General features: G+C 36.2%; 1 protein-coding gene across 2 annotated transcripts in view; it reads left to right on the top strand.

Moving 5' to 3' along the window:
• LOC106895384 (long-chain fatty acid transport protein 6-like) overlaps positions 1-14,310 on the top strand; it is a 42,430-nt gene that overhangs the window by 25,122 nt on the left and 2,998 nt on the right. For both annotated transcript variants that reach the window (XM_014954793.1, XM_014954792.1), the window contains exons 7-10: positions 8,466-8,556; positions 10,256-10,454; positions 11,048-11,145; positions 13,136-13,266. In XM_014954793.1, the coding sequence (XP_014810279.1) occupies positions 8,466-8,556; positions 10,256-10,454; positions 11,048-11,145; positions 13,136-13,266 (519 nt within the window). The remainder of the gene's footprint in view (positions 1-8,465; positions 8,557-10,255; positions 10,455-11,047; positions 11,146-13,135; positions 13,267-14,310) is intronic.

Here is a 14,310-nt window from a genome sequence, read left to right as displayed (position 1 = left end):
AGTAGCATTTGTGATCCCAAAGAGAACTGATAATAAAATGTCCCAACAAAACTTTTTTTTCAGAGAATGATGTAATACTTTTGTTCAGAAATACATCAGAGGTATCTTCTGATGACATGCAAATAGGTTTCTAGGCAGCATATGTTCCAGAGTCCACAACTTCAATACAGCATCACCACATTACAATCACCACAGACTACTTTACAGCTTGGGGCCAAAGGAATTCTTCGCTTCTGGGACAGAAACCCAGACTGCAGAGAGAAACCTGGAAACACTCAGAAAAACACAAGTGCTAGTGGGTTTTTCAGAAACTGTTGAGAGCTCAGGAATTTAAGCAGACTGACTCTGCTGAGTCTCTTGTTCTGCATGATTGATGCTCTCTAGTATGCACAGTCGACATCTGGTGCTGAAGAATGTCTCTAGAAGGGTTCAGAACCACTACAGGAAACCAGAAATAAGGAATTTAGGGAGTAGTAGGTGAACCAGGAACCTTAGAGCTGATGTTAGTTTTGTTTCAGACTTTTCTAAGTCATATGCATTAATAATTTTTTTTTTAATGTTATGAAATTTTACATTTGTTCCAAACCTGAATAAACTTGTTTTCAGTATTTCAGAACTTTTGGCAGAGTTTTGCCATAAGTCCTTAACCTTTTGGAAATACTGTGTAAGGTTACAGCAGATAAAGGATTAGACTTGAAATTACTGATTTATTGATTTAATTATCTGTATTTCTAATCAAATAGTGCGGGGGGTGTACTTCATATGTCAATAACAAATGCTGTTTGTGTTTCCAAAAGAAAATATTAGTATTTTTTGATTTTTTTTCACATGAAACATCCTACTTTTTGCTCTTCAATGAATGGACATATGATTTGAGTTAGCCGCTGCAGATTAGGTGAAAAAATAGCTCATGCAACTGCAATTAAAAAATAAATGCAGTTGTAACTGAATACTTGCTCTCACTAGACATCTTTTCTGTAATTTATATACTGTTCCAAATTGGAACTGTTACAGTCTATGGAAACATCAGTATAGTCTGCTAAGATAATTATGGATTGTCCCTTTGCTTACTTGGTATGAATATGGAAAGACCATAAGATATTTTATGAACTGGAAAAAACCATTCATTCCATTTGGCTTGGCTTGGAATCAATTTTATTCTGTCTTTTTCAATGCTCTCTTTTCCCTAGAAATAAATCTCCAGTAAGTCTTCAGTTATTTCTGTAGTTTCCGTCATAAGGAAAGTAGGTAAAGCACATTATTTGTGAGCAGGCTCAGTATTTTGCTGCTACCGTTCTCCAAGGGGCCTGAGGTGTCTTGGCTCCTAACCATTCCCCAATCTCCATATATTTGGCATTCTATGACTGTAGAGTTTGAGGGAAGAATGAAGGTTGTCACCAAAAGCCATATTCTGTGCAGAGCCAAGCTACCTCACCTTAGTTACATGGGCATGGTATGTCCAGCCAGGTTGGTGGGTGGATCGTATGACCCATTTTATGTGGAAATAGAACTGTGGAAATCTCTTCCAAATCAAGGAGGTTTCAGAGACTCCTCCGTCAGGAGCTTTTTCATAAATAATATATTTTGATCCAGAGCATTTATGGTTGTGAGAAAAACATGGTCTCTCTCTGTCTCTCTGAAAGAACGTGTGTCAGTGGAACAACATGGCCTATTAATAATATTAAAATAGTTACAGGTCTGAAATTAACGTTTCTGCTGTGTTAACTGGGGCTGTGGGGCTGTGCTTCTGCCTCTGGTGTGGTTCCTCTGGATGGCAGTACCTTGGGTCTGCTTCGTGACGCTTGTCTGCAGCCTCGTAGGCTGAAGCAGAGTAGCAGTGACATGAACAAGGGCTTAGATACAGTGCAGTTTCAGAACAGTCTAAAAGAGTTGAAAAGCATTGTTGAAAATATCGTAAGACATACTTTTAAGTCGTTTTCCTTTTTTAAAAAAAAAGTGCATATTGAAACAAATACTTAAGTTTGGGGACCTTTTATAGGTTTTTGATTACTCCACCGTCTGTGAGTATTGTGATACAAACTATGTGTTTTAATGCCATACATAAGTTCATTTTGACTTATTTCAGGCATTTGCTGTGGTGTTTTTTTAAAATATATCTTACAGATTACAGTTATTAAATAATGCATTCTGAAGTGTAGCTATTGTGTTTGTTTTACCTCAGTCTGAATGACATCTGCTGGCCATCTAGCAATATGTAAAAGGAGAGCAGCTTCGTTTCAGATTTACCAGCTGAATTTACCAGTGAATGATCTGAAGTTGGAAAGGGAGACTGTTTCCTGCTGGGAAGCAGAGAATGGCACAGACAAAGCCTAGCATCCAATTCCTGATTTTTTTAATTTCTTCAAAGAAACGCTACAACTTTTGAAACATTATTCTCTTGATACATGGGCGATAGGAGGAGATTCCCTTACACATAGTCTCTCGGGATTTCCTAAACAGGTATTTCTTAAACTGGGAATGGACAGAAAGACAACTGAGAAAGGGGGAAACAGGCTTGTGTGTCTGTATATGTGATACAGTAAAGGAGAAGGAAGAAAATTATTCTTTCTGGTGGCATAATTGCAAGTCAAAATGAAGTAAATGCAGTATAAAAGCACATACATACAGATATTGAGAGTATAGTAGGAATATTAGCAGGTAGGTTCAAAATATATTTTTAGCAGGGCAAAAGGAAAAGAAACAGGAAGGCATTTCTGTGGTAGGTATTGGCAATGGCACAGTTTCTAAAGGTGAAATGCAGACAAAAGTTACAGCTTTAAAAGACAAATTCAGCTCTCAGAATGAGCAAAGCAGCTTTCCCATCAGTAACTGCTAAGTGTTGGGGACAAATATTTGTGAGTAATATTAAGGTTCTGCATAACATATTAATTTTCATAAATAATTTGGAAGACACAGGTTAACAGGAAGAAATGAATGTTATAGCGGTTGCCAGACTGCATATGAGATGTTAACTTGAAGCAATGCTCTTGTTTGCAGTTGTTTATTCTCACGCTATACTCTTTATATAAGAGGGATTGGTTCATATGCTGGAAAGCATCGCTCTCGGATATGAATAAATCCTTCAATAAGGATGCTTAGATAGAGTCAGTGACCAGAAAAGTAGAAGCCTTTGAATAGCTTTTTAGCTGGTAAAACTTAAAGTGTTTCACAAAGAAGATAGTGTAATAAATTACTGTTTAATATTTACATCTGGCATATATATGTATGTAGTTAATTGTCGTGGTTTCAGCCGAAATCACCGCAACCGAACCAACAGATGGCCCTTTCCCCCCCCCAAAAGAGGAGAGGAAGAGATAAGGAGATTGAAAAGTTTAGAATTAACTAAACTACTTTAATCAAAAATAATATTAAAATAAAAGAGAAGAAAATAATGAAATAGATACAACACATATACAAAACCGTATCAAGCTCCCAGGATGACAGTCCCGTCACCATCAGGCACTGGGGAAGTCCCAGACTGGACTCAGCGATGGATGGGAACTGGATTCCAGCTCTGGAGTCAGGAACACATGGATCGGGATCAAAGGCAGATGAACAGACAGGGTCCTCTTTGGACGTCGGCCATTGCAGGAAGAGAGCTGACCCTTTGATCCCTCAGCTTTTATACTGAGCATGGGGCAGATGGGATGGAATACCCCTGTTGGTCAGGTTTGGGTCACCTGTCTTGTCCGTTCCTCCCCACAGATGTGACCCCTTTACGTTTTTCTGTTTCCGACCCTCTAAGGGGCAAATAACGAAAATTGGCTGACCTTGGTTGTTATAGCAGTAAGTATAAGCAAGGGCCTCTCTGCATACCATTCCCTGGCATTTAGCACAAACATCGGTCTTATCACTCTGGGAACGAGCAGTTTTCTCCACAATATGCCGTTAATTTCAGAGAGTTAGAAAAGGCCTAACTAAAATGCAAAGTTACAGAACACAAAATTTTTACCTCAAACCGGGACATTAATGATTACTTTTATTATCTGTGACACATATATATTATCATATATGACTGACATACACTGTGGATATTTATATAAATCTGTAAGACTATCAGTCATTTTTTCAAATATATGTGTATAAATCACTTTCTTACACTGAAATAAATTCTGAATGATGGCAGAGAACATGCAATGCGAGAATGGGACTAATAAAATTCAAGGAAGCTTGTAAGAAGGGTTAAAAGTAACCCATGGTGAGTACACCTGAAAAAACCAGCATGTTAACAAAAATATTCCAAACTTTGTGTATAAGTGTATTTTTTAAATTATCTTAGGTATTCGATCTGTTACAGTAATCTAAATCTCTCTTACTCAAAACTGCATGAATCAAAATCAGCATTTAGCTGAAAAACACTTAAATCATATAACAAATAATAAATCATTTCAACATATAAAGTATTCTGTCTTTCACACAGCAATGCAGAATTAGTATTATGCCCTTTTTTCATACAGTTATAGAACTTCAGTGGCAGAAGAGATACTATTTATTTTAGAAATAAACAAAGTATGTTTAAGCAAATCTTAAGATGCTGGAAAACTGGATTCACTGGAAGAACATTGACGTGTTAATCCAAGCAATGGGAGCTCTTAAGTTTATTGGCCAATAAAAAATTAGTGTTGTTTCTCCTTTTGTGACTAGTTTTGAGCTAAAATAATCCAACGTATTTCAAGTGTATTTCAAGGTATTTTATTATAATATGTGGTGATTCAGCTAATATCAAGCATCATTTTAAAAAAAATCTCTTCATTTAGTTTACTTTTGCTAACAAAACTATGCGAAGGACATATCTGCTCTTTACAGCATTGATAAGGCATTACAAATGTATTTTTAAAACATTTATAAGATGTGATGATACTATGCTCCAGAGTTATTTTTTTTCTTACATTTCACTTTTTTAAGATGCTTGGAACTAAATATAGTATATAGGATCACAGAACAGTTTGGGTTGGAAGGGAGCTTTAAAGGTCATCTAGTCCAACCCCCCTGCAATGAGCAGGGACATCTTCAACTAGATCAGGTTGCTCGGAGCCCCGTCCAACCTGACCTTGAATGTTTCCAGGGATGGGGCATCTACCACCTCTCTGGACAACCTGTGCCACTATTTCATCACCCTCATTGCAAAACATTTCTTCCATATATCAGTCTAAATCTTCCTTATTTCAGTTTAAAACCATTACCCCTTGTCCTATCGCAACAAGCCCTGCTAAAAGGTTTGTCCCCATCTTTCCTGTCAGCCCCTTTTAAGCTGCCTCTTCTCCAGGCTGAACAGCCCCAACCCTCTCAGCCTGTCCTCATAGGAGAGGAGCTCCAGCCCTCTGATCATCTTTGTGACCCTCCTCTAGCCCCATTCCAACAGGTCCTGTGCTGAGGGCTCCAGAGCTGCATGCAGTGCTCCAGGTGGGGTCTCTCTGGTGTGACCCCAAATGGAGTAATGGTTTGTAATGTAATGCTTTGTTTTATAAACAGGTACTCTCCTACAGAATTAACAATATCTGATCTCTAAAACAAATAACTAAATAAAAAGAAATAGCTTGTGGTCTTTGTTCTCTGATGAAGGTTCTGTGAGCATTTACTAGAATTTGAAACTTTAGGATCCTAATTTCAAAACTATTTTCAAAACAATATTTAAACTCACACCCTCTGATCATCTTTGTGACCCTCCTCTAGCCCCATTCCAACAGGTCCTGTGCTGAGGGCTCCAGAGCTGCATGCAGTGCTCCAGGTGGGGTCTCTCTGGTGTGACCCCAAATGGAGTAATGGTTTGTAATGTAATGCTTTGTTTTATAAACAGGTACTCTCCTACAGAATTAACAATATCTGATCTCTAAAACAAATAACTAAATAAAAAGAAATAGCTTGTGGTCTTTGTTCTCTGATGAAGGTTCTGTGAGCATTTACTAGAATTTGAAACTTTAGGATCCTAATTTCAAAACTATTTTCAAAACAATATTTAAACTCACACATTTCCAGTCAATTAAAAAAAAAAAAAAGGGAGGGGAGGAGGGTGGAATGTTTTTATACTAACAGACAATAATGTTGCAGTTTAACTCATTTTAAGTTTCAGCTAGATAAATGGTGCTTTCTGTTCAGTACATTTATGTGGTGCTTTAGGGAGTAAAATGTAGATTAAAATGATGAATGCTGCATGCAGTACTCTGTGAAAATGATTCAACAGCTCGGGCCCCCTTTTCCAATAAGTCTTAAATAATGAGATAAAATAAATGTAGGCCTGTACCCAGACTAAATGCTTTGCTCTGGAGCTTTCATTTTCTACTGTTTAATATGAAAAGAAAGCTCTTTGCACGGAGGCAGCTGTTTGCACAGAATGTATATTGTCATAGTTCCATTATGCATGTCTAATACAATATGTGGTGTTTTCTCCTTTTGATTATGTATTTGCTTGACTATTATTTCAAAAAGCTAACTGGTATAGGCGTAGTTAATACTCTAAAGTTGCAGGCACTGAAAGATGTATGCAGCAACAAAAATATAGTAAAAGTCTCAACAGTTTTTAGATCATGTCAGACACTTAAATTTTCTGAGTATTTATAACGACTTAAAAAAATGCATCATACAGACAAGCTGGAGGAATATTGAGCTCTGGAGGAATAAACAGATAAAAATGGAACTGAACAGAGGCATACTGCTATTCTAATAAGACACAAAAATACCAGAATAACATTTCATTTTATACCATTTCCTTCTTATTATTTATATTATTCATTGCACATGGTCCGTCATATGAAACCTATTAAAGTAGTAAGTATCAGTGTAAAAAAGAAAGTGAAAAAGAACAGCATTAAATGTAGACTGTCAAAAGAAAAGACTATATGGAAAAATGACTTAATACCTCCTGTTCTGTTCATCAGGAATAATACAGTTATTTTCTAATGAAGGTGAACTTCTTTGGCTCTCAAATTTTTGACTTTGATAAATGCTGCATTCTGTATTTATTGAAATAAATATTCTTCACTTTATTCAAAGAGTCCCATTCTTGGATCATGACAATTTTACACACAATGTCCTTGTTCCTTTGATCAACTGTTAAAAATATCTTTTTGTTTCAGACTTTGGGTAGAAAGATAACACATTGTTAAGCATTAAAAAGACTCAGTGAAACAAGTTTGTCCATATGAGGCTGAAATTGTGTGCTTGATGTTTGATTCAAGTTGCAATTTATTCAGACTTCTTTGAACACAAAATGATGTGATATAGCTACAGCAACATTTCAAATTAGGATAAAATAATTACACAACACTTCACCCACATTAGTTGCAGAAAAGCAAAGGAGATTATGCTTTAGCATCCTACCCTTTACCTCAGTCACTTTCATAACTCTGTCATTAAATTATATTGCACTTCTTTATTGTAAAGCGTGTAGCAGTATGTTCATATGTTTCCCAATTTGGTTTCTCTGTTTGCTGGTATCTCTCCAGGAGAAGATAATTGTATATCCTTGTTTTGACTGGTTGCTAAATAGATTGCTGACATACTTCTTTACGAAAAGGGAAATCAGAATCCCCAGCTGGGTAAACTGAAGCCTTAGCATAATAACTGCAACCACAGTGGTCCATGTAGTACCAGGCACATGATACCTGTCAATGTCTCTGAAAGGTCTAATTTGGATCTATATCACAGTAGAAAAATGAAGCAAAACAACAGTCAGACCCTGTATATTGGAGAAAAAAAGTATTGCAGTTCCTGGCCTTGATAAGAACATATTGCTCTCTCCTTCAGCTTACTCAGAGCCACATCTCTGTGACCCTTACACAAAAGGAAAGTTAGTTGTAGAACATAACTAAGAGGCCAGTTAGGTCAGAAATGTCAAGACTTAAGGGTTCACAGGATTTCAGAAAAATGCAGAACTAACCCTGACATAACCGTGGGGACATGCACAGCTACATAACCATGTAAAACAACATGTGACTGTGTATCCTTCTGCTGGTGCTTGTGATAAGGCTTTCCACCATGCACCAGCCTGAGAAAGCCTGTGGGAAAACTAAGGGAAGTTAAGAAAGAGTAAAGCCTGACAGGAAGCAGGTTTCTCTTTGTAAGGAGATGTAGATCTGTTTTGCAAGTTTACATGTCAGAAGACCCCAAGAACACTTTCCATATCAGCCACGACCATTAAATGTTGCTTAAGTTCCAGATATCCTGGCTCATGTAGGCTCTTCCACAGACATTTGGATCCCATAACTTAATTTATAAGAAAATTAACAAAATTACAGTTCTATGTCTTCACCAAGTTTTTCTGGAAGTTACAAGATTTTAAAAATGTTTTGATGTTGCTATGTCCAGGAAATGGTGTAAGTTTACATAAAGAGTATTTTCAGTTTTAAATGAAACTACATTGTGCTTTTAGATGAGCAAGACTGGAGTAAAGGTTTCTTTGTTTATATTTGCTGCCACCAGATGTCACTGTGTAGATGAATAACGGATGACCCTTTTTCCCTTTTTAGCTTTTTTTTCCATTTGATTTAATCAAGTATGATTTCCAAAAAGATGAACCAATTAGAAATAAGCATGGTTGGTGTGAAAAAGTTAAGAAAGGTAAGTATGTATTTTAATAGGATATAAAAGCTTTTGATTGTAATACAAATACTCCAGAGAGTTTTTTTAAGGATCCTTGCCATTGGGTAACTGTACTATGCCAACATCAGCTATTACTCTTTGCTCTGACAAAAAGAATATTGATTTTTGATCTAAGGCAGAACACTGTTAAACCTGCCAGTGCTGACACCAGAAGAACCTAGATGATCCTTGGATATCTTCACAGAAGAGCAGTGTTCACAAGTGATGATGTGATATTATCTCATCATGCGTAGATAATGACATCTGTGTTTTTTAAAGGAGGTTAATATAGTGAGATGGCTGCCTAAGAGATCTACAAGAAAGACTAGTGGACTGCAGCAAATGCTTTTTTTTTTTTTTTTTTTTTTTCATGAAGAGTTTACATGATTATAGCTTTCTTCAAAATACTAAGTATCTGGTATCTCTTCATTATACCTATTTTCAAAGTGTTTGTCAGGTACTGAAGCATCTCTGTTGTACTGTAGGAGGGTAACAGCTGTAATTAATGCCTGGAAGCTGAAGCAAGAAAAACTGATATTGAACAACAGGGGAGATGAAGCAGGACTTAAGCGATTCTCTAACAGGAAAATATGGTCCCTAAAACTTGAAATTTTATAGGAAATTATCTGTAGGGATGTCAGACTGACCTGTGAAGGGAACACATGTTCTAATTAGACACCTGGTCTAATTTTTTTCTGATTATATCAGTCAGTCTACTAAAAACTAACTACTTTGTGTTACCCAAGCTCTGTATCTTCAGAGCATCATGGCCACAGTGACACTACCAGTGAGCTCAGTGCTTCCACTGTAAACACTACCAATTTATGGGAAAAGGCACGGCTCTTTTCTGAGGAGGCAGTCTTAAGTTAAAAATTGTGCATACCTTTTGACACATTTTTATTTTGGTATATTTCCATATTTATAATCTTTATATCTGGCACAAAATAATGTAGCTCTTAAACTTTATTGTTCAGAATGTGCTTCCAAAATGGAATTAAGAGTACATATAAATATTCTACTTTCAGTAAACTAACACCCTGATACTGTACATGCATAACAGGATATGCATGTCCCCATCTCTCCCTACTTTTTGAGAAAAAAAATTATATTAGAACTTTTCTATTTTGCTCTACAAAGAAAGTAATGAGGCTGTATCACAATGAAAACTCTTAAGAAGTGTTCTCAGAACTTCTGAAAGAAGCCTAAATAGGGATTTAATGCCTGGGTTGAACACTTGCTTTTTATTAACACTTGTTTTTCAGCAGGAAGCTGATAAAGTTGAGACTCATCACTGGAAATTCAGTAGAGTGTGGGGAGTGGGACATATTATTCACTTAAAGTGTGCTCTTTGAGAGGATAGTAAAAGTACTAGTGAACTCACAATTGATAAATGACAGTTCTGGGTGAAAACTCATGAGTCATCAGGAAGACACACAGAATATTGGGAATTTCAGTGGACAATATTGTACTGTGTCTTTATGGTCACTTTGCATGTAGAAGTGGCCACAGGAATTGTAAAGCAGTAGAAACAGGTAAGTTTTTATTAATGGCTCTTATGTACTGAACCCTGTCAGACTTGGTTCGTGGTCTTTTAGAATTGTATGTACCAAATTAATGTGAAGTAGAGGAATTGTGCAATGATACCTTAGGTTTACATTCTTTCAACTTCTCTTTATAGGTGAGGCTGGTCTTCTCATTTCCAAAGTCAATGCGAAGAACCCCTTCTTTGGTTATGCTGGCAATAAGAGACACACAGAAAAGAAATTACTCTGTGAGGTGTTTAAGAAGGGAGATCTTTATTTCAATACTGGAGATCTAATGGTTCAAGACCATGAGAATTTTCTTTATTTTTGGGACAGGATTGGAGATACCTTCAGGTGTAATCATTGTTTCTTTTCACATTTCTTCATTAAAAAACATGAACATGCAGAATAGAATAATACTAATCTATTTGCTTTCAGCCAGAAGTGCTCAGTTTATTACTATTTTGTGGTAGTTTATAGTTATCTTGAAGTGGATCACAGGGGCTTAATTTTGTAAAAAGTGTTCCCCTGGAGCTGAATAGCTAGTTTCCAGGATGTTTTGTAGGAATTACTATAGTCCTTCCAATAAGCATAGTAACCACTGATGATTTTGCTGTGAGCAAGGAAGTTGGATACTCAAATGGAGAGTAATGTACCAAATAGTAAAGACTGGTCACATTTGATATGTTTAGATACATGTCAAAATTTTGAAAACCATTGTATAAGATTATGATAAACTTTCATTGTGCTTTATAGTGATAACTAATAATCCAGTACCATTTGAATTGCAAGAGGTCATCAGATCAATATACCAAAAAGACAAGTGGGAACAAATTTGAGCTGGTATTAGTCTGAAATGAACACAGTTCCTCCAAAAGTTAATGTTTTTTAAAGAGGAAGTGTCTATATGTTTTCATGGGATTAAATTATTTTTTCATATCTTTTAGATGGAAAGGGGAGAATGTTGCAACTACAGAAGTTTCCGATGTGATTGTAATGTTGGACTTCATACAAGAAGCAAATGTGTATGGTGTATCTGTGCCAGGTAATATAAGCTTTAGCTGTATGTTTTTCTTCCCCTAGGTTAGTTTTTAACCCTCAACTGTTTTATTTCATGTTTTAAACCTATAAATCACTTCTGATTGAGTCCTATATTTAATACCTAGCTAAAATGTAGCTAGGTATTTTCATATGAAGATAATGAAATTATATACTAAAAGATTGTGAATGCGCCAGTGAATCATGCATTTTTATGTGTATGCAGTGATGTATAATTTTTAAAAGTTAACTTTTGTGAATTTGTGTTAGCTTCATAATCTAAATTAAAGTTTAAAGATTTATTAAATTCACGTCTGTGGAAAATCCACACATCCATGTATCAAAATAAAATGTCAACAGGTTAAGAATTAAAATAACTCTAAAGGAAAGTGTATGAAGGCATTCTTCTGTCTTCAGTTTTCACTTAGCCTTATAAACCGTCTGTAAACAGACATATTAAAACCCAAGGACTAAGTGAAAAAGAAAATGAAGAGTAAATAAATTATTGAGAAAGAAAATTTATTCATTTCTTCTTAATAATTTTTTGAGGTCAATTTTCATAAGACCATCTGAATGGTCTTGACCATTGACTCCTATTCATGATAAATCTTTTTTAAAATATGTGCTGGGTCTGGCTGGGATAGCGATAAGTTTCTTTATGGAGTCCGTAGGGTGCTGTGCTTTGTTTGCGTGGCTAAAACAGTCTTGATAACTTACCAACACTTCGCTATCACCGAACAGAGCTTGCAAAGTGTCAAGGTTTTCTCCATGCAGCAAGTATGCTGGGGGCAGGCAAGAAGTTGGAGGCAGATTTAGGCGGGACAGCAGTCCCAAACTGACCAAAGGGATCTTCTCTGTCATATGATTCCATGCTCAGTAATAAAAGCTAGGGGAAAGGAAGAGGGTGAGATATTTGTGGTTATGGTGCTTGTCTTCTAAAGCAACCACCGCATGTGCTGAGTGAGGCCCTGCCCTGCAGGACATAGCTGGACATCTGCCTGATGGTGGGAAACAGTGAGTGCAGTTTTTGCTTTCCCTATTAAACCACCGTTATCTTGATACATCAGTATTCTTCCTTTCCTTCTATTCCCTTCCTGTCCCGTGGGAGAAGGGACTGAGTGAAAAGCTTGGCCAGGGTGAACCCACCATGAAATCATGAAAGAATTTGAAGTGTGAAAAAGGTGTCACTTACCTCTAGTTATAAAAGCACAACAAGAAAGATCACAATAAAGACAACGGACTGAAAATCAGACTAAAAATAAGAGCTTCTTATTTTCTATACATTTACCTGCAAATTCCTACCCAGTTTATGTGACTGTCATAATTGCACTTAAACAAATCAAGTTCCTCACAGATTTTGTAGAATTAGCAAAAAAAAAAATAAAAGTAGTAGAAAGGAGAACAAAGATAAGGTTGGCAGAATGTCTCTGCTGTTATTACTGGCTGGTGGTTAAAGTGTGCAATTATTTTTGATGGTTGAAGTTTACTGCTTTTATATTTTACCCATTTGGGTCTTTCCCATAGACCCAAAGTGCTCTCTCTCTTTCCAGACAAACCACTAAAAACTTTTAATCTCTGTTAACAACATTCAGATCTCAGTTTTGAGAGAAGATACTGGCAAGACAGAAAGGCAAAAACTGAAGACAAGACATAACAGGCTAATCCAGGAAAGAGGCTCAGCACTCTTGTTTTTGAGAGAGGAATGGTGTTGATTTTTATACATATTTATTGACTAATACTGAGCATGGGACTCCATTTACTCTTACCTGCCAAAGTCATTTACAGCATTATTGCTTAATTGACCATTTGAATGATCTCCAAATAGATGTAATACCACATAAAATATGAATGTAATCTTCCAGCTTTACCGAAACTCAGAATATGATATATGACTGCCAGTTTATTAGTGCAGTGCAGTTCTTTTTTTGTAAGGTTCATCACTAAATTGTCAACTTTATTGATGTTTCAAAATTGTCATCTCACTTCCTTTCCCCCAGATCGTGAAGGAAAAGCAGGAATGGCCTCTCTTATTTTAAAGCAGAATGCATCATTAGACTTGGAGCAAATGTATAAGCAAGTAGTGACCTATCTACCAAGTTATGCTTGTCCTCTTTTTTTAAGGGTCCAGGTAAGCTGCATTATTGCCCGGTCCATACAAATATCTGAACATAGAGATGGCTAAATGAATAACAGAAAGTGCTTGTTCGTATATCACTTGATTGGTTTTAGAACTGGTACTATTTGCTGTCTTCATTAGTGGAGTTCTGGGAAAGGAATTTCACAAAAAGTCAATAAAATTTACAGATTATGTTAAAATGGGAGGAATTATACAAATAAGTAAGGATAGCGATCATACAAAAGGATTTAGGGAGATTAGAAGCATGAACATGGGAAAACAAAAAGATTCAGATTAGTAAAATATGAACAATGGCATCTGGAGAAAGTAATCTAAAATCCATTTTATTCAGTGAACGTTCAGAACATTCAGAAACGAGAGAAGTAATGCTAAAACAGGAGACTGATTGTGGACAATAAATGAAATGTTATTTGCTGTAATGTAATGACAAAAGTTAAAGCATTTTAAAAGGTACTAGGTAAATTGAAAAGGTGAATTAAAAATCTACTTTATTATTTACATGGTCTAGCTCTAGGCAATCCTGCTTCAGCAGGGGAGTTGGACTAGATGATCTCTATGGTCCCTTCCAACTCTAGAAATTCAGTGAAATTCAGTGAAATTCAGTGAAATTGTCTCCACCACAATATTAATCAGTCATCACTATTTGTATACTAGTACTTTGCTGTAGTGACTGTCCAATTTGGCAAAAACAAATTAGTCCCTGCCCCAAAGAGTCAAAAATGTACATGTAATACAATGGTCTTTATATGACTAGAAAAAATGGGAGAGTAGATAAAAAATACAATACTGATCATCACAATAAGTGAAGTCTGATGAGTATCTTCATTTCTGGTAAGTGTTTTGAAAATATCATGACAAAGGCAAAGAGTAAAATGTTTTTGAGGATGTTTATGAAGTCTCCTAAGTCTGAGGAGAAGATGGACATAATAACCATTGTTTGAAAAGAGAAGGTAAGTTATAGGAGTTGGTTCTTTGGGCCAGTCAGAGATTGAATACTTGTTCAGAGTAAAGCGGGGAAGAGCAGAAGGCTGTGAA

This window comes from Calidris pugnax, unplaced genomic scaffold (genome assembly GCF_001431845.1).
Source record: "Calidris pugnax isolate Ruff unplaced genomic scaffold, ASM143184v1 scaffold157, whole genome shotgun sequence".
Classification (NCBI taxonomy): Eukaryota; Metazoa; Chordata; class Aves; order Charadriiformes; family Scolopacidae; genus Calidris; species Calidris pugnax.
Note: the sequence above shows the minus strand (reverse complement) of the source record. Positions and strands in the feature narration are given on the sequence as shown.